This window comes from Rhincodon typus, chromosome 2 (assembly GCF_021869965.1).
Source record: "Rhincodon typus isolate 14 chromosome 2, sRhiTyp1.1, whole genome shotgun sequence".
NCBI classification, from domain to species: Eukaryota; Metazoa; Chordata; class Chondrichthyes; order Orectolobiformes; family Rhincodontidae; genus Rhincodon; species Rhincodon typus.
The window spans coordinates 18,858,297-18,878,905 of record NC_063333.1 but is presented as its reverse complement, the minus strand read 5'-3'; the positions used below and the strand labels follow the sequence as shown (position 1 = coordinate 18,878,905).

The 20,609-nt window shown below is 42.8% G+C and overlaps 1 protein-coding gene across 1 annotated transcript in view; it reads left to right on the top strand.

Moving 5' to 3' along the window:
• The window catches only part of LOC109934952 (limb region 1 protein homolog), a 51,398-nt gene extending 33,892 nt beyond the window's left edge, over positions 1-17,506 (top strand). Inside the window, exons 3-5 of the mRNA XM_048606072.1 lie at positions 3,304-3,343; positions 14,792-14,931; positions 17,415-17,506. Of these exons, the coding sequence (XP_048462029.1) occupies positions 3,304-3,343; positions 14,792-14,931; positions 17,415-17,506 (272 nt within the window). The remainder of the gene's footprint in view (positions 1-3,303; positions 3,344-14,791; positions 14,932-17,414) is intronic.
• The last annotated feature ends 3,103 nt before the right edge of the window (positions 17,507-20,609 follow it).

Here is a 20,609-nt window from a genome sequence, read left to right as displayed (position 1 = left end):
ACACACACACACACACACACACACACACACACACACACACACACACAAAATTGGGTACAGACCCAAAATGTTCATCTGTTCCTCTAACGGCCAACCTTTCATCCCTGGGATCATTGTTGTAAACCTCCTCTGGACCCTCTCCAATGCCAGCGCATCCTTCCTTAGACATGGGGCCCAAAGCTGCTCACAATTTTTCACATGCAGTTAGGCCAGAGGCTTGTACAACCTCAGTCCTCTGTGCCCTTGTACTGTAGCCCTCTTGAAATGAATGCGAGCATTGTATTTGCCTTCCTAACTGCCAACTGAACCTGCATGTTTACCTTACTGATCTAAGACTCTCAAAACCCTTTGTGCTTCAGATTTCTGAAGCCTTTTCCCCATTTTAGAAAGTAGTCTAGGTCTCTATTCTTCTTACCATAGTGCATAACCTCATACTTTCCCACATTGTATTCCATCTGCCATTTCTTTGCCCTGTCTTTGCTAATTTTACAGATGACACAATTCCCTCAGTTCCTTCATCCAGATCATTAACGTATAACGTGAATATTTGTGATCCCAACACTGACTGCTGCAAAACTCCACTAATTACTGGCTGCTATCCAAAAAAACCCTTTTATCCCCACTCTCTGCTTTTTGCCAGTCAGCCAATCCTCTATCCAAGCCAGTACCTTGCTCCAACCTCCATGGGCTCTTATGTAGCAGCCTCCTGTGTGGCACATTGTCAAAGGAATTGTAATAAGTTGAGCAAATTTTTGTAAACTGAAATGTAAAAGCCTTGGGGATCCTAACTCTTTCAGGAAGCCATGTTTTTGTTTATCTAAACTGATTACAATTTCATTGAAACTTGTGCAGTCGAGTCTAAGTTAATTTAGTCATTTAAGTTAATTTATCCATCCCAATCAAATGTGTTTTTCACTGCTGAAAACAAAATGCTGGAGATCATAGCAATTCAGACAGCATCCACGGAGAGAGAGCAAGCTAATATTTCAAGTCGAGATGATTCTTCATCAGAGGATTTGATTTAGAGCAAAAGGATTGACAACAGAAAGATACAGTATCACTTCAATACGTCTTAAATTGCCACTCCTGCTTTGTTTGTAGTGGTGCTTCTGAAATGTTAACTTGGGTTAGGTTGTAAATCTAAGGACTCTGAAGCATTTGAGTACGATACAGTTATGGTTAGCTGATTGATAGGATGCTGTAAGGTATTGTGCAATAGTATTGAGGTAAAGTTAATTAGATAAATATGGTTAATAAGACTGAAATCTATGGTTGTAGGTCTATATTCAACAAGATCCTATGATATTCTTCCATATCTTCACCCAAGCATGGATGATACCATCTGATTGGGTGAAGCTTAATGCAGTCTCCAACATTTACCTTTTTGGAGCCATTACTGTGATACTAAGAGCTCTGCCTAATGTTTGTATTGGACTCCCTACCAATTTGTTTATTCCCACTACATATTTTTAAGTGTCCGAGTTGGGTTCCAACTTACCTTTTGTTTATTTGTTTTGGATTTTAGTTTGATCCCGATGTATTAAATGAAAATCAGAAATAGGGGAAGTTCGTAATGGATATCAAAAAGACACAGTTCGGTTATGCCCCAAAAATGTTGGCGAACGTAAGGTTTCTTGAGAAGGGTGGACTGAAGAAAATCCCTATCAGCAGGGGAAATTGATGAGATTTACGGCCAACTAAATCCCTGTGGTCCAATAATTTACTTCCCAGAGTACTTGAGGAAGTGACCCTCAAAATAGTTGTGTTGATGGTTGTCTGTCAAGATACTATAGATACTGAATGGTTCCAAAGGAGTGGATGGTAGCTAATATAACCCCATTGTTCTGAAAAAAGGAGACAGTGAGAAACAGGGAATTATAGACTACTTAGCCGTTATGTCAGTTGTGGTGAAACGCTTGTCCAGTATAAAAGATTTTAAAGCAGAGCACATAGACAGCAAAGATGGGCATGGACAGGGTCAGCATGGATTTGAGAGAGAGAGAATCATCATCCTTGACAAATCAACTGGTATCTTTTTGAGCAAGTAACCAGAAGAGTTGATTAGGGAGAACCAGTAGATCTGGTTGACTTCGGCTTTCACAAGGCTTTCAATAAAGTCCCACGTAAGTGATTAACATGTAAAATTTAAGGTGCGTAGGATTGGCGTGTTCTGGTTGGCAGACAAGAAATAGAGTAGGAATGAACTGGGCTTGTTCTGAGGCAATGACCGGTGGAGTACTGCACTTCTTGCAGGTAACACACAGCTGGGTGGCAGGTTGAGCTGATGATGCAAAAAGTGTGATTTGTAGAACTTGAGTGTTTGGGCAAATGCATGGTACGTGAAGTAATCCTAACCCTATCCACTTTGTTAGCAAAAACAAGAAGGCAGATTACTATCTGAATAGTGATAGATTTTAAAAGGTGGAGGTGTAAAAAGATCGGGATATCCTTGTATACCAGCCTGTGAAAGTAAGATGCAGGTGTAGCAGGTGGTGAGGAAGACCATTTGGTGTGTAGGTCTTCACAGCAAGAAGATTCTCGTCTAGGAGCAGGGATGCCTTGGTGCAATTGTACAGGGCCTTGGTGTGGTTACACCTGGAGTATTTGTGTGCACTTTTGGTTGTCTTGTCTGAGGAAGGAAGTTCTGACTACGAAGGGAGAGCAACAAATGTTTGCCAGACTAATTCCTGAGATGACAGGACTGAAGTATGAAGAGGGATTGGATCAGTGCTGACTATATTCACTGGAATTTAGAAGCATGAGAGGGGATCCCATTGGAAATCCCTAAAATCCTGCAGGACTAGAATGTGTAATCTCAGGAGGCATGTTCCCAGCAACCAAGGAATCAAGAGCCTGGGGTCACAGGCTAATGGTATGAGGTCTGCTACTTAGGATGCAGATGAGAAGTTTCTTCACCCAGAGAATATGGGTGAGAAAGTGATGAGAACAGGGCACCAAGTTGGATGATCAGCCATGATTTTGTTGAATAGCAGAGCAGGTGTGAAAGCCCGAACAGCCTACTCCTTCACCTATTTTCTTTTTCTCAAATCCCCTTTTAAAGTGAATTTACTGCTGCTTACAGAATAACCAAGCCAAGTAATTTCTGAGGAAAATAATATATTTGTGATCAATTGGCACATCATCCCTTTCTCTTTCATTTTCTCCACACATTCTGTTTGACCTGTTTGTTTTCAGCGATTGCTGTATTTATTATAGATGCTGGATCTGTTAAGTGTTTTGATTATGGCTAATCCAACTCATAGATTATGAATCTGTTGCTGAAGTCTATTTCTAATTTTGCAGACGATCATGAGGATGAAGATGCCATCGTCAACAGAATTTCGTATGTACCTGGAAATTAAAAAAAAATCTTTTGATGTTTCCCCTTTGCTGTATTGTTACTTTAGCTGTGAAGTGAGGCTAAGTGTGCTTGATTGACCGCGAACACACGGTGTTGTGCTGTAATTTAGCAGATAGTTCTGCTCTTCACCGCAGCTGTGTTGACTTCCCTTGGGACAAAAAGAACTCATGCAGTGCAGCTCAAATAGCCCAAAAAAAAATCTTCAAATCAGCTCATAGAACAACTGTTCTAACAGAAGAGAGTGATATGTGCTAGTGATAAGTATGCAGCTACATGTATTTGAAATTTTTTCTTTTTACCATAAATCATATAACTGGACCCAGGCAAACTCAACATTTACAATTTCTGTATACTCTTCTCATCTAAAAATCTATATCTGCAAACTCTGGCCTGTCATCCGTACTGATCTCTCCGTGCCTCCAATGTTGATACAGCTTCATCCCAGACTCTCTTTAATTCACTCACTTGATTGTTTAAAAAAAAGAATAAACCTACACTTATTTGGTACCTTTGGATGTCCTAAAGTGTAATTATGGTTATAAAGGACACGTCAGCCAGTTTGCACTTGTGCATTTCTCTCAAATATAAATGACTAGGACATTAGCTTTTGTGTGTTGGTTGAGAGATTAGCATTGACCAGGGCATGGAACCTCTGCTCTTTTGGGTTGTTCTTTTGATTTAAAACTCGGTATTCTTTTGTTATGGAAAGTCAAAGTCGAGGAGCCTATGAGAGTCTAGCACTTCCTTGGACTGTACTGGTGTGAAACCTACATTAGACCCAAAGCTTCTGAGATCACCGCTCATACCTACTTTGTTAGTCTGTGTGCCCTGTGTTTTTGGGCCTGACATCCGATGATGAAACTTCAGAAATGTGCTGTGTTTTAATTCAGCTCGACCGTCATCATATCAGATAGTTGAGGGAAGCCATGCCTAACTGTTTGACTTCTGCAAATCTTGCAGACTTTGCACGTCTCCAAGCTGGATTTTGTTTGCTACTTTTTTCTGCCCACCCGACCAATACTTTGATTCCTATGACTTCTGTGTCTTTCCTATGGTTTGTGCACTGAATTGCTCTGAAACATCACATGTGAGTACTGTTAAGATGCAGGCCAGCATTCCAGCAATCATCTTAACTAATTTAGAATGAGGGATTAAAACCAAATTAAGCTTTGAAAACTAGGCACAAAGTTTTCTTTGTTTACATTTGAGCTCTTTCCTGTTCTCTTGGATTCATATCACACATTATATGCAAGTGGGAGATAAGAATTGGAAAAGTCACTTGAGTGCTTTGAGATTGCTGACTAGAACTATGATATCTGATTTAGGAGTTATGTGCTCATTTGTTACTCTGTTTATAAATGTGTGCAATCAAGTTCTAGCCTTCACCAGAGAAGAATGTAGCAGCAGAGAGCGCTCACCTAAAGATGAAGTTTGGAAGCTATGAAATTTAGACAGAACACTACAGCCTTTGTAGCCATTGTGAAAAATGGCTGAAAAATAATACATTGCCTGGATATGGTTACCCTCTATTCTTGGAGCCTGAAACGTATGGAAAGAACCATAGTGGAAGAGTGATGTGATATGGGTTATATACGTATCAAAGAGGAGCCAAGATAAAACTTTGGCATTGTCAATCAGAAATTAAGCTTTCCTTTTGGTGAGTTGAATGCTGTCAATTGATAGTGATAAAGGTTTAGATATTCTGAGAGTTTTTTGGATGAAGGTTGAGAAAGTTGATGTGTTAAATACTTAAAATGCATTGTCAGACTTGGACAGATTAGGGAAAAGAGACAGCCACTCTAGATAGGGATTGAAAGGGTCATATGGTATGGAAACAAACTCTTTGGTCCAACCAGTTTACGTCAGCCATGTTCCCAAACTAAACTAGTCCCACCTGCCTGCACTATGCCCATTTCCCTGGAAACCTTTTCCTATTCATGAACTTGCCCAAATGTCTTCTAAACGTTATAACTGTACCTGCATTCATCACTTCCTCTGGCAGATCATGCCACACACGAATCACTCTTTGTGTAAAGACATTGTCCTTCATGTCCTTTTTTAAAATTTTTCTGGTCTCTCCTTAAAAATATGCCCCCTAGTTTTGAACTCTTTCCCCCCCGCCCTCCCCACCTTAGGGAAAAGACCGTTGCAATTCACTTTATCTTTGCCCCTCATGATTTTATAAACCTCAAAAAGGTCACCTTTCAACCTGCTATGCTCCAGTGGAAAAAGTCCCAGCCTTTCCAATCTATTGTTGTATCTCAACCTTCCATTCTTGGCAACATCTGGCAAATCTTTTCTGAACCCACTCCAGTTAAGTAATATCCTTCCTGTAAAAGAGCATCTGGAACTGCACACGGTACTCCAGAAGAGAAAAAGGCCCTTCGGCAAAAGTTCGATTAAAACTCTTTTTGGAGTTTCTTTAGTCAGTATAGCACCAGTGTTTAAATTGATAATTTTTGCCAAGACGTTTCATGCAGGTAGTCTTCTGGTTCTAAGTGGTGTTCAGTTCTGTTGAAACAATGCGAGCAACTTAGAATCATAGAATCCCTACAGAAGCAGGCCATTCAGCTCATCGAGTCCACACCGCCCCTCTGAAGAGCATCCCACCCACACCCCTGCCCTATCCCTGTAACCCTGCATTTTCCATGGCTAATTACCTAGCCACACATCCTGGACACTGTGAGCAAATTATCATGGCTAATTCATCTAACCTGCACGTCTGTGGCTTGTGGGAGGAAACTGGAGCACCTGGAGGAAACCCACGCAGACACTGGGAGAATGTGCACACTCACACAGACAGTCACCCGAGAGTGGAATTGAACCTGGGTCCCTGGTGCTGTGAGGCAGCAGTGCTCGCCACTGACTCACTCTGCCACAAAAATATTTTCTTCATTTTCTACAACCTGTGTGAAACAAATGAGGCATTAATTGAATTTTACATGAGGAGAGAAAGAAAGAAACCAGATAATTGAATAATTAATTGTATATGCAGGTTGTGGACGTTAACTGGGGCTTCATGAGAAATGTTGCTGTTTGCTTCAATGCTTGCTTCCCTTCTACTAGAGAGCAAGGTAGAGGTGAGGGGGAAGAAATGGGGAAGGGATGAATGAGACAGGAGTGCGTTTGCACCCCCGGAATGTTACTTTGATAATTTCCTTAAAATCTTTTTTTTTCTACAGTATCTCTGTATGCCTCTTCTCAGCTTCTCTTACTTGCCACCATTCTGATGGCTGAAAAGATGTATAAATCGACAGGCTAAAGCTCTTGTAGTGAGATTAGGAAGTGTTCATAGAATCATTTTTGCAGCAGCAGCGGGAGCAGTGAGAGCGAGGACCAGGGGGCTGCCGGGAAGGTAAGTTAATCCTTTAAAAACTTACCTCGTGAATAGGCGGAGCGCACGCTGAGCAGGAGCGGACACGGGACGGCTGAGTAAGTGACGTAATATATTTCGGCGGTTGCTTTACCCGAAACACTACTTAGGTAGTGTGTCCCACCCATCCTTCTCCTCCTCTAACCAAAAAAAAAGGTTCTGAGCGCCGATTTGGTAAGGTTACTGTTTTTTTCAGAATTCAGAAGTGGGAATGGATGTTAGGGCAGTTGCATGCTCCTCCTGTAGAATGTGGGAGGTAAGGGTCACCACGAGTGTCCACACTGACTTCATCTGCGGGAAGTGCACCCAACTCCGGCTCATCGGAAACCGTGTTGGGGAACTGGAGCTGGAGCTGGATGAACTTCGGATCGTTCGGGAGGCTGAGGGGGTAATTGAGAGGAGTTACAGGGAGGTAGTCACACCTCCGGTACAGGAAAAAGGTGGATGGGTTAGTCAGGGGACGGAAGGGGAACAGGCAGACAGTGCGGGGATCCTCTGTGGCCGTTCCCCTCAATAACAAGTATACAGTTTTCGATACTGTTGAGAGGGACGACTTACCAGGGGTAAGCCATGGGGTACAGGTCTCTGGCACAGAGTCTGTCCCTGTTGCTCAGAAGGGAAGCGGGGAGAGGAGGAGAGCATTAGTCATTGGGGACTCCATAGTTAGGGGGACAGATAGGAGATTCTGTGGGAAGGAGAGACTCATGGTTGGTGTGTTGCCTCCCAGGTGCCAGGGTCCGTGATGTCTCGGATCGTGTTTTCGGGATCCTTAAAGGGGAGGGTCCACATAGGCACCAATGACATAGGTAGGAAAAGGGATGGGGATGTAAGGCAGAAATTCAAGGAGCTAGGGTGGAAGCTTAGAGCTAGAACAAACAGAGTTGTTATCTCTGGTTTGTTACCCGTGCCACGTGCTAGCGAGGCGAGGAATAGGGAGAAAGAACAGTTGCACACGTGGCCAAAGGAATGGTGCAGGAGGGAGGGATTCAGATACCTGGATAATTGGGGCTCATTCTGGGGTAGGTGGGACCCCTACAAATGGGATGGTCTACACCTGAACCAGAGGGGTACCAATATCCTGGGGGGGAAATTTGCTAATGCTTTTCGGGAGGGTTTAAACTAATTCAGCAGGGGGATGGGAACCTGAATTGTAGCTCCAGTGTACAGGAGGTTGAGAGTAGTGAGGTCATGAATAAGGTTTCAAGGTCGCAGGAGTGTACCGGCAGGCAGGAAGGTCGTTTGACGTGTGTCTACTTCAATGCCAGGAGCATCCGGAATAAGGTGGGTGAACTTGCAGCATGTGTTGGTACCTCGGACTTCGATGTTGTGGCCATATCAGAGACATGGATAGAGCAGGGAAAGGAATGGTTGTTGCAGGTTTCAGGGTTGAGATGTTTCTGTAAGATCGGGGGAGGTGTGGCACTGTTAGTCAAGGACAGTATTACGGTGGCAGAAAGGACGTTTGATGAGGATTCTTCGACTGAGGTAGTATGGGCTGAGGTTAGAAACAGGAAAGGAGAGGTCACCCTGTTGGGAGTTTTCTGTCGGCCTCCGAAAAGTTCCAGAGATGTAGAGGAAAGGATTGTAAAGATAATTCTAGATAGGAGCGAAAGTAACAGGGTAGTTGTTATGGGGGACTTTAACTTTCCAAATATTGACTGGAAATGCTATAGTTCGAGTACTTTAGATGGGTCAGTTTTTGTCCAATGTGTGCAGGAGGGTTTCCTGACACAGTATGTAGATAGGCCAACAAGAGGTGAGGCCACATTGGATTTGGTACTGGGTAATGAGCCAGGCCAGGTGTTAAATTTGGAGGTAGGTGAGCACTTTGGTGATAGTGACCACAATTCGGTTACGTTTACTTTAGCGATGGAAAGGGATAGGTATACACCGCAGGGCAAGAGTTATAGCTGGGGGAAAGGCAATTATGAGGCGATTAGGCAAGATTTAGGATGCATAGGATGGAGAAGGAAACTGCAGGGGCTGGGCACAATTGAAATGTGGAGCTTGTTCAAGGAACAGCTACTGCGTTGTCCTTGATAAGTATGTACCTGTCAGGCAGGGAGGAAGTGGTCGAGTGAGGGAACCGTGGTTTGTTAAAGAAGTTGAATCTCTTGTCAAGAGGAAGAAGGAGGCTTATGTAAAGATGAGGCGTGAAGGCTCAGTTAGGGCGCTTGAGAGTTACAAGTTAGCCAGGAAGGACCTAAAGAGAGAGCTAAGAAGAGCCAGGAAGGGACATGAGAAGTCTTTAGCGGGTAGGATCAAGGAAAACCCGAAAGCTTTCTATAGGTATGTCAGGAATAAAAGAATGACTAGAGTAAGATTAGGGCCAGTCAAGGACAGTAGTGGGAAGTTGTGCGTGGATTCCAAAGAGATAGGACAGGCGCTAAATGAATATTTTTCGTCAGTATTCACACAGGAAAAAGACAAATGTTGTCGAGGAGAATACTGAGATACAGCCTATTAGACGAGACGGGATTGAGGTTCATAAGGAGGAGGTGTTAGCAATTCTGGAAGGTGTGAAAATAGATAAGTCCCCTGGGCCGGATGGAATTTATCCTGGGATTCTCTGGGAAGCTAGAGAGGAGATTGCAGATCTTTATCTTTATGGCTTTGATCTTTATGTCGTCATTGTCGACAGGAATGGTGCCAGGAAACTCGAGGATAGTAAATGTCCCCTTGTTGAAGAAGGGGAGTAGAGACAACCCTGGTAATTATAGACCAGTGAGCCTTACTTCGGTTGTGGGTAAAGTGTTGGAAAGGATTATAAGGGATAGGATTTATAATCATCTAGAAAGGGGGTAGTCAACACGGTTTTGTGAAGGATAGGTTGTGCCTCACGAACCTTTATTGAGTTCTTTGAGAAGGTGACCAAACAGGTGGATGAGGGTAAAACGGTTAATGTGGTGTATATGGATTTCAGTAAAGCGTTTGATAAGGTTCCCCATGATAGGCTATTGCAGAAAATACGGAGGCATGGGATTGAGGGTGATTTAGCGGTTTGGATCAGAAATTGGCTAGCTGTACGAAGACAGAGGGTGATGGTTGATGGGAAATGTTCATCCTGGAGTTCAGTTACTAGTGGTGTACCGCAAGGATCTGTTTTGGGGCCACTGCTGTTTGTCATTTTTATACATGACGTGGATGAGGGCTTAGAAGGATGGGTTAGTAAATTTGCGGATGACACTAAAGTCGGTGGAGTTGTGGATTGGGCGGAAGGATGTTGCAGGTTACAGAGGGACATAGATAAGCTGCAGAGCTGGGCTGAGAGGTGGCATACGGAGTTTAATGTGGAAAAGTGTGAGGTGATTCACTTTGGAAGGAGTAACAGGAATACAGAGTACTGGGCTAATGTTAAAATTCTTGGTAGTGTGGATGAGCAGAGAGATCTCGGTGTCCATGTGCATCGATCCCTGAAAGTTGCCACCCAGGTTGATAGGGTTGTTAAGAAGGCGTACGGTGTGTTAGGTTTTATAGGTAGAGGGATTGAGTTTCGGAGCCATGAGTGATGTTGCAGCTGTACACGACTCTGGTGCGGCTTATGAGGAAAGGCTGAGGGACTTGAGGCTGTTTTTGTTAGAGAGAAGAAGGTTAAGAGATGACTCGATAGAGACATACAAGATGATCAGAGGATTAGATAGGGTGGACAGTGAGAGCCTTTTTCCTCGGATGGTGATGGCTAGCACGAGGGGACGTAGCTTTAAATTGAGGGGTGATAGATATAGGACAGATGTCAGAGGTAGGTTCTTTACTCGGAGAGTAGTAAGGGCGTGGAATGCCCTGTCTGCAACAGTAGTAGACTCACCAAGTGTAACGGCATTTAAATGGTCATTGGATAAACATATGGATGATAATGGAATAGTGTAGGTTAGATGGGCTTCAGATTGTTTTCACAGGTCGGCGCAACATCGAGGGCCGAAGGGCCTGTACTGCACTGAAATGTTCTATGTTCTATTGTAGAATCCCACAGTGTGGAATCAGGCCATTCGGCCCAACTAGTCCACACTAACCCTCTGAAGACCATCCCACCCAGACCCATCCCTCAAAACCTGCATTTCCTATGGCTCATGCACCTAACCTACACACCCCTGAACACTATGGGCAGTCTAGCATTGCCAGTCCACCTAACCAGCACAACTTTGGACTGTGGGAGGAAACTGGAGCACCCTGCAGAAATCCACGCAGATATTGGGAGACTCAGCACAGACAGTTGACCGAAGCTGGAAGCGAACCCAGGCCCCTGGTGCTGTGAGGCAGAGAGCTAACCACTGAGCCACTTGCTGTCCCTCGGTGTTATTGTACGTTCATTTTCAGAGTTATACTACAAAGATGTAAGGATTTGTTTCCACTGTATCTTTCACCAAATCGCCTTTTAGAGAATAGCAGTTTAGCCCAACATGCCTATGCCAGCTCTCTGATCCAGCAATTAGACTACTCCATATTAATTCTCCATAGCGCTTAAAACTAATGCGGAAGTTAACATTTGCAAGAATGTAGAAGATTATCTTGTCATATATATATGTATGTGTTGGCGTTCTTTTAAATTGGAATTGACCATGTTAGTGAAATCCTGATTGCATTTTTTTTAGTCTGAGTCAGGAAGAAGAGCAATACATTCACGCATGCATGTTTTAAATATGCTGGATAGCTGCTGTCTTTAAAATGAACAGTCCTTTTCCTCAAGTAATGTTAATATAACATGTATTGGACCAGAACTGAGAATATGAAATGTTATATCATAGAAACATAGAAGATAGGAGCAGGATGAGGCCATTTGGCCTTTCGCGCCTGCTCTGTCATTCTTCACGATCATGGCTGATCGTCCACCTGAATAGCCTAATCCTGCTTTCTCCCCATAACCTTTGATCCCATTCGCCCCAAGTGCTGTATATAGTCGCGTCTTGAATACATTCCATGATTTGGCATTAACTACTTCCTGTGGTAATGAATTCCACAGGCTCACCACTGTTTGGGTGGAGAAATGTCTCCTTGTCTCTGTCCTAAATCGTCTACCCTGAATCCCCATAGGGTGACCCCTGGTTCTGGACACACCACCATGGAGAACACCTTTGCTGCATCTACTCTGTGTGGTCCTGTTAGAATTTTATAAGTCTCTGAGATGCCCTCCTTATTTGTCTGAACTCGAGCGAAAACAATCCCAACCTAGTCAATCTCTCCTCATATGTCAGTCCTTCAATCCCCGGAATCAGCCTGGTAAACCTTCACTGCACTCCCTCGAGCAAGAGCATCCTTCCTCAGAAAAGGATACCAAAATTGCGCACAATATTCCAGGTGTGGTCTCACCAAGGTCCTGTACAACTGCAATGACACATCCCTGCTCCTGTCGTCAACCTCTCGCAATGAAGGCCAACGTACCATTTGCCTTCTTTACGGCCTGCTGCATCTGCATGCTTACCTACAGTGACTGGTGCACAAGGACGCCCAGTTCCCGCTGCACACTCCCCTTTTCCCAATTTACAACCATTCAGGTAGTAATCTGCCTTCTTGTTTTTGCTTCCAAAGTGAATAACCTCACATTTATCCAAATTATACTGCATATGTTATTCATTTGTCCACTTGCCCAACTGTCAAAATCATGATCATACTAGTGGATCGCTGCATCCTTGTCACAGTTCACCCTCCCACCCAACTTGGTATCATCTGCAAACTTGGAGATGTTGCATTTTATTCCCTCATCAAAATCATTAATATATATTTTGAATAGCTGGGGTCCCAGCACCAATTTCTGTGGCACCCCACTCGTTATTGCCTGTCAATTCGAAAAGGACCCATTAATTCCTACTCTGTTTCCTTTCTGCCAATCAGTTTGCTATCCGTCTCAATACACTTCCCCCGATCCCATGCATTTTAATCTCGCACAATGATCTCTTTTGCGGAACTTTGTCAAATGTTTTCTGAAAGTCCGAATATACTACATCAACCAGCTCTCCCTTGTCAGCTCTACTCGTTACATTTTCATAGAATTCCAACAGATTTGTCAAGCATGACTTCCCCTTCATAAATCCATGCTGACTCTGCCTGATCCTGTCACTACTTTCTAAATGCTGTGCTAGAAAATCCTTGACAATGTATTCGAGAATTTTCCCCACTACTGATGTTAGACTCACTGGTCTATAATTCCCTGTTTTCTCTCTACCTCCCTTTTTGAATATTAGTGAGACATTAGTCACCTTCCAACCTTCAGGGACTGTTCCAGAGTCTATAGAATCCTGGGAGATGACCACCAATGCATCCACTCTTTCTAGAGCCATCTCCTTCAGTGCTCTGGGATGTAGATTATCAGGCCCTGGGGATTTATCGGCCTTCAATCCCAACAATTTTCCCAGCACCATTTCTCTATTAATATTGATCTCTGTCAGTTCTTCCCTGTCACTAAATCTTGCATCCTCCAACAATTCTGGTATCTGTTTTGTGAAGACCAGAGCCATAGTATGTATTCAGTTGCTTAGCTGATTCTTTGTCCCCTATTATACATTTCCCTGTTTCTGTCTGCCCGGTACCTATATTTGTCTTCATCAGTCTTTTTCTCTTCATGTACCTACAGAAATTCTTAACTTGCAGGGAACATAAACACTGATGCTTACTTTCATACTCTATTTTCCCCTTCTTAATCAATCCCTTGATCATTCTTTGCTTACTTCTAAACTGATCCCAATCCTCAGATTTATTATTTTTCTTGGCCAATCTGTACGCTTCTTCCTTGGATCGGATACTATCTCTTATTTCTTTTGTAAGCCCTGGATTGGCCCTCTTACCCATTTTGCTTTTGCAACTGACAGGAATAAACAGTTGTTACAGTTCCCCCATGCTTCCCAGTCTAAGATGGCTTGCTGTCTGGTTGGTTCCTCCACACATTGGTGAAGAAACCATTCTGTGTGCACTCCAGGAATTCCTCCTTTACAGTATTGTGGCTAATTTGACTTGCCCAATCTATGTGCAAATTAAAATCACCCATGATCACCAATATTACCTTATCGCATGCATCTCTAATTTCCTGTTTAATGGCATTCTTGACATCATCACTGAAGTTTGGAGCTCTATATATGACACCTACAAATGTTTTTTGCCCCTTGATATTTCTCAACTCTACCCATACAGACTCCACATTGTCACAGTTAATATCCTTTCTCACTATTGTGTCAACTTCCTCTTTAACCAGCAATGCTGCTCTGCCACCTTTTCCTTTTTACCTGTCCTTCCTAAATACTGATTACCGTGGGACATTCAGTTCCCATCCCTGGTCATCCTGCTGCCACGTCTGCGTAATCCCAATTATATCGTACCCTTTGACATCTATGTGCATGATTAGTTTATCCACTTTATCGTAGATGCTCCGTGCATAAAGACACAAAGCCTTTAAGCTTGTCCTTTTAACAGTGTTTGTCTACTCCTTGTTTTTCTCAATAGCCCTGCTTGAATCTTGTCCTTCATTTCTCAGCCTATCACTTTTCTCATTCCCTTTTCTTGCTGCCTTCTTCTTTGACACTTTAAGTTGGTTCCCATCCCCCAGTATATTAGTTTAAACACTCCCTCAAGGACATCAGTCCCTTGACAACACTTCCTCCTCAAACCCCTGTTTGGTAGTGGTGACTGTGCTGATACAAACCTTCACCCCAGCTTCCAATCAGTGTTGTCGCTGCTGTCTGCTGGACATTCGTCATCGCTCAAACTCGGAGGGTGTCTTGCTGAGGTCCTCCTTTTGCTGGTGCTCACTGTGCCGATGCAAATCTTCGCCTGCAACTGCCAATCAACGTCGTCGCTGCTTATATGCTTGCCTCCCTAGTATGCAGTTGTATTTATCCACTGTGTAACTTTGCTAATTATTCAGAAATGATTGTTTCCATGCCAGTTTTAATTCATATTGAAGTGCCATTAAAAATAGGTGCATGTTAGCTTTTACAGGAGATAGAAACCTTGACAATAGTGTTGTACAGGTTGCAGCCAGATGAGCTAGACTACTGTGTGGCTTGATATGTTTTTGTCATTTAGTTGAAAAGTCATTATTATTTATCTTTTTTGTTTGTGATCTTTTTCAGGTTGTACCTGTGCACGTTTACTTTGGCTGTTTCAGCTGGTGCGGTCTTGCTATTGCCATTTTCAATTGTCAGCAATGAGATCCTGCTTTCCTTTCCACAAAATTACTACATACAGTGGCTGAATGGTTCATTAATTCATGGTTAGTATGTATTGCTATCCATAACATTTGGAAAGGCCCATGTTGATGCTAATGACAAACTTCAATGTGTTCTATTTTGTGCAAACCTATGATTTTGTATAATCACATGTCTTAGACAGTGTGCTAGTTAAAAAATGAATTATTGATCCAATGCATATTCATGGTTGTGAATATTAATGTAACAGTTGCTACTTCTGGCAACTTTTTTTTTAGTTTTTTTTTCATCTGTGGGATTTGGGTATTGCTGTCAAATCCGGCATTTAATTGCCCAACTTTAATTATCTTTGATAAAGTTGTAGTGATCTGCTATGTGAACCACTGCATTCCATATAGTATCTATATTGGCACAGTACTATTAGAAAGTGAAATACCAGGACTTTATTCCTTCATTTTTATTCAATGATATAGTTCTGAAGGGAATTTCCTGTTAGTGATCCTGTGCTTTTGCTGCCCTTATTCTTTCATTTGGTTGAAATAGATCATGGGTTTTAGGAGATGCTGTTGAAAGAGCCTTGGTGAGCTACTGCAGGGCATGTTGTAGATGGTGAGCGCTGTTGCCAGTAGGTGGTGAATGAGGTGCTGAAGAAGTGGGTTTTCTTTAAGTTTCTTGAGTATTGTTGTAATTGCACTTATCCAGGCAAATGGGGTATTCCATCACATGACTTTTATTAGGTTCGCTCATTTAATGACCATCCCGCATATCCCTTGAGAAGGTGCCTTCTTGAGCTGCTGCAATCCATTTGATATTGGTGAACCCACAAGTCATTTGGGAGGGAGTTTGAGGAAGGAACTGAAGGATATATTTCCAAGTCAGGATGGTCACTGGTCTGGAGGGCAACTTGCAGGTGGTGATAATGGTGTTCTCACATATTTGCAGCCTTTGTCTTTACAAATAGTCGTGATTGTGGGATTGGCAGGTGCTATCATGGTGAATGTCTGCAGTGCATGTTATAGATGATACAGACTGTTGCCACTCAGCATCAGTGGAGGGAGTGAGTGTTTGTTGCAATGGAGCCAATCAAGTGGCTTACTTTGTCCTGGAGGCTGCCAAGTGTTGCTGAAGTTGCATTCATCCAGGCAAGTGGCAGTATTCCATCAGAGTTCTGACTTGTGCCTTTTAAATTGTGGACAAGCAGGAGGTGAGTTACTTGCTGCAGTATTCCTAGCCTCTGACCTGCTGCTGTTACTGCAGTATTTACATAGCTAGTCCAGTTCAGTTTCTGTTGAATGGTGAACCCCAGAATGTTGTTATTGGGGAATTCATTGGTAATGCTATGGAATGTCAAGGGGCGATGGTTAGATTCTCCCTTTTGGGAGACAGTCATTGGTTGGCTAATGTTACTTGCCACTTGTCAGCCCTAGTCTCGATATTAGCCAGACTTTGCTCCATTTGGATGCAGACTGTTTTAGTTCTGGAGGAGTTGTGAATGGTGCTGAAGTTTGCACAATCATCAACTTATGAAGGGAAGGTCATTCAAGCAGCTGAGGTTCGATTACATGAAGTCAATAGGTGTTGAGGAATATGGGGAGAAAGCAGGAGTATGGCTTTGAATGGCAGAGTAGACTCAGGACCAAATGGTCTTCTCATGCTCCTTTTTTTTTTGATCCTGAGAATATTGGTCCAGTCTCACCAATGGTGCAGCAGGTTCTGGAGTTCAAAATGTCAGTCCTGCAGCCAGTATATTGTAGTAACTCATTGGACTTTGCTGTATTATGTATCTTTAAGCTGATTGAGCATCCAAAAGAAAAATGAAATCAATGTAAAATCTGCATGCGCATTTGCACTCAATTCGGATGGTAACCAAGATCTGTTGCATAGGTCTTGTTGCGATTTCTTTAATAGCCAGGATTGCCCATAACCATATTGCAACTAAGAAGCATGGAATTTCCTGTTCTGCCCTAATTCCATTTTGTAATATTGTCACCACATGTGCATCTTTCCAATGTGTGGAAACAAAGCCAGACTTTAGTAAGATCTTGAAATAAGTGAACATGCTACTCAAGAGCAGAACTCCTGTTTCTTTAAAGCAAAATCAATGTTTCAATTACTTAGTCTTGGAATTAAAATAATTGCTAAAGGAAGGACCCAGCATCTATGGCTAATTAAAGAAGTTACGGGAAGCATCAAACTTAAGGAAAACAAAAGCTGTGCAAAGGATTGCTTAGAACATAAAGAGCAGCGGAGACTGGCCAGGATGAAGAAATTAGACTGAAAAGCAGCTAGCTGGAAATGTGAAGACAGATATTAAGAGTTTCTACAGATTTTTAAAGAGGACATTTGTCATCTGAAGCGAGAGCTTTGTATTTGCATCAGGCATTTGATATAAACTGGCCCATATAAACTGTTAATTTATTGCGTTTATCATTGGGTAATTTTTAAAATTCAATGTTAAGGAATTAATAACATTTGGAACGTCAAAATGCAATCCACCAGAATCAGCACGGTATTATGAAGGGTAAATTGTGTTTGACTGATTTGCTAGAGTTCTTCGAAGATGTAACCAGCAAAGTGGATAATGAGGATCCTGCAGATGTCGTATCTTGGTACTTCCAGGACGTACTGATAACGTGCTGATGGCTTTTTCGTTCACTCGTGGGACGTGAGGGTTGCTGGCTGGCCAGCGTGTATAACCCATCCCTTGTTGCCCTTGAAGCTGGTTGTGAGCTGCCACCTTGAACTGCTGTAGTCCATGCTCTTTAGGTTGACGCACAATGTCCTTACGGAGGGAATTCCATGATTTTAACCCAGTTACAGTAAAGGAATGGTAATATATTCCCTCGTCAGGATGATGATTGACTTGGAGGGGAACTTGCAGGTGGTGGTGTTCCCATGAATCTGCTGCCCTTGTCATTTTAGATGGAAGCAGTCATGGGTTTAGAAGGTGCAGTCTGAGGATCTTTGGTGAATTTCTGCGTTGCATCTTGTAGATAGTGCACACTGCTAGTCCTGAGCATCAGTGGTGGAGGCAGTGGATGCTTGTAGATGTGATGCTGATCAGCCTGGCTGCTTTGTCTTGGATGGTGTCAAGCTTCTTGAATGAACTTGTTGGAGCTGCATCCATCCAGGCAAGTGGGGAGAATTCCATCACACCTGACTTGTGCCTTGTAGATGGTGGACAGGTTTTGGGGAGTCAGGAAGTGAATTACTTGCTGCAGTATTCCTAGCCTCTAACCTGCTCTTGTAGCCACTGTTAATGTGGTGAGTCCAGTTGAGTTTTTGGCCAATGGTAATCCCAAGGATGTTGATAGTGTTGGATTCAGTGATGGTAACACTACTGAATGTCAGGCTGCTGTGGTTAGATTAACCATCGCCATCAAGAGGCAATGCTGTGTCCTGCAGTGGCAGCGGAGCAAGCATGGGCTAAGTCGCGGACCGAATCCCGGAGCAATGGCAGCAGAATGAGCACGGGCTGGGTTGAGTCCCGAAGCAACGAATGGGCCGAAATCCTGAGTTCCAGAGCAGTTCATGGGGAATTCCAAGTCCCGAAGCTGCACGTGGTGAAATGAATCCCGGTATGGTGTGACTTAGCTTGTTGCTGTTGAGTGTCGGTGAGGAGCAGTCTGGAGGCTTGAGTGATGCGGGACAGTCATTGGACTTGGGCCTGGCACCATCTGTTCAGCTACTACAGTTTTTGGAACTTTTTACTGGATTGTAATGTGAATCCTTTTCATAATGTTATAACTAACTCATTCTCAGATACTGTAAGTAATCATACTGCTTTCTTTTTAATCCTCTTCTGTACAACAACACTATATTTTGTTTTAACTCTAAGATTTATACCTAGGTACTTCTACCGAAGATGTTTCCATTAAAAGGCAGCCATTGTAAAAACCTTTCACTGTACTCCTGTACTTCAGTACTGGAGTACAAGAGACAATAAAGGATGTTCAAAAATTCAAATTGTGTGGTGCTATTGTTAGTTGCTACTTGTCAGCCCAAGTCTGGATATTATCCAGATCTTGTTGCATTTAAACATTGACCGTTTCAGCATTTGAGGAGTTGCAAATGGTGCTGAACATTATGGATTTGCCAGTGAATGTTCCCACTTATCAAGGAGGGAAGGTCATTTGTGTACACAAGATCGCAAGGAGTTAGCAATAATTTATTAGCTCAGATGGAGAATTAGCTAACGAACTGAAAGCAGAGAATCTGGATAAATGGGTTGGCAAGATGTAACTAGTAGGGTGCCACAATTTTGGTCCTCGGGCCAAACTATTTATGATCTCTATTAATGACTTGACTGCAGGGGTAGAAAGTTCTATAGCCGCGTTTACAGATGATGCTGAAATAGACGAGAGTACATTGTAATGAAGAAATAAGAAATTCAGAAATGGATAATTAGGTGAATGAATCAGAATTTGATGGATAAAGTTTAACATGGATAAATACAAGCTTATCCATTTAGTCAGAGGAATAGAAAGGCGACTTTTTATCTAAATGGTAAGAAACTTTAGAATGCTTCAGTGCAGGGGAATCTGAAGATGCAAGTACAGCAGGTAATACAGAAGGCAAATGGAATTTTGGCATTTATTGCTAAAGGAATAAGAGTGTGAACATCACAAAATGTTCTTGCTACTATAAAAGGCATTAGTGAGACTGCACTTGGAGTATTGCGTAAAATTTTAGTTGTCTTACTTGAGGAATTTAGTTGTATTCGAGGTTATTCGGCCCATTGAGTATGCATTGACCCGCTGAAGAGCATTCCCCGCCCCCATACCCTACATGGGTTTTTTTTAAAACCATTGACTAACTCACCTAAACTGCACATCCCTGGACATCATGGAGCAATTTTTTAGCATGATCAATCCACCTAATCTGCACATCTTTGGATGTGGAAGGAAAACTGGAGCACCCAGAGGAAATCCACACGGACACAGAACTGAACATAGTCGCCAAAGGCTGGAATTGAACCTAGGTCCCTGGCGCTGTGAGGCAGGAGTGCTAACCATCCTGCCATGGTGCCGCTCTCTCATGTTCAGTATTGTGTGCAGCTTTGCCCTCCTTATTTCATGAAGCTTGAAGATTGGTTGGAGGTGATTCAGTTTGATGTATTGAATGAACAGATTGTTTTATGTGGATAGGTTGGACAGGCTAGGCTTGTTTCCAGTGTGGTTCAGAATAGTGAGGGGTGACTTGATTGAAAAGTATCAGATCCTACATGGTCTTGATCAAGTGGATGTGGAAAGGATGTTTCCTTTTGTCGGTCATTTCAGAACTAGGACCATTGGTCAAAAATTTAGGGGTTGTCTTTTCAGGATGCAAATGAGAAATGTTCCTCAATGTGGGGTCATTGAGTATTTTCAAGAAAGATGTGGATAGATTCTTGTTAGGCAGAGTCTGGATTTAACTCTGGGGGGAGATGGGAATGAGGAATCGGCAACACCACCAGAGCAACCATGATCTCTTTGAATGACTGAGTAGGTTTGAAAGTTGAATGATCTATTTCCGTCTTGTATGTCAAGCCTATTGCTGTACCAATTTGGTGTTTTTGCTGAGGATAACTGAAGTGTTTCACAGGAACTGTTTAATCGCCAAGATATTGATGATTGAACTTGGAATAATCCAGGGAATTGTCGTTGGGGAGTTGCAAGAGCACTGAATTTGAGCTGGTTGCTGGAGCAATTCCGAGGCTAGGAATTCTGGGCGAGCAACTCCCTTCCCCTTTACCCAATGCCTG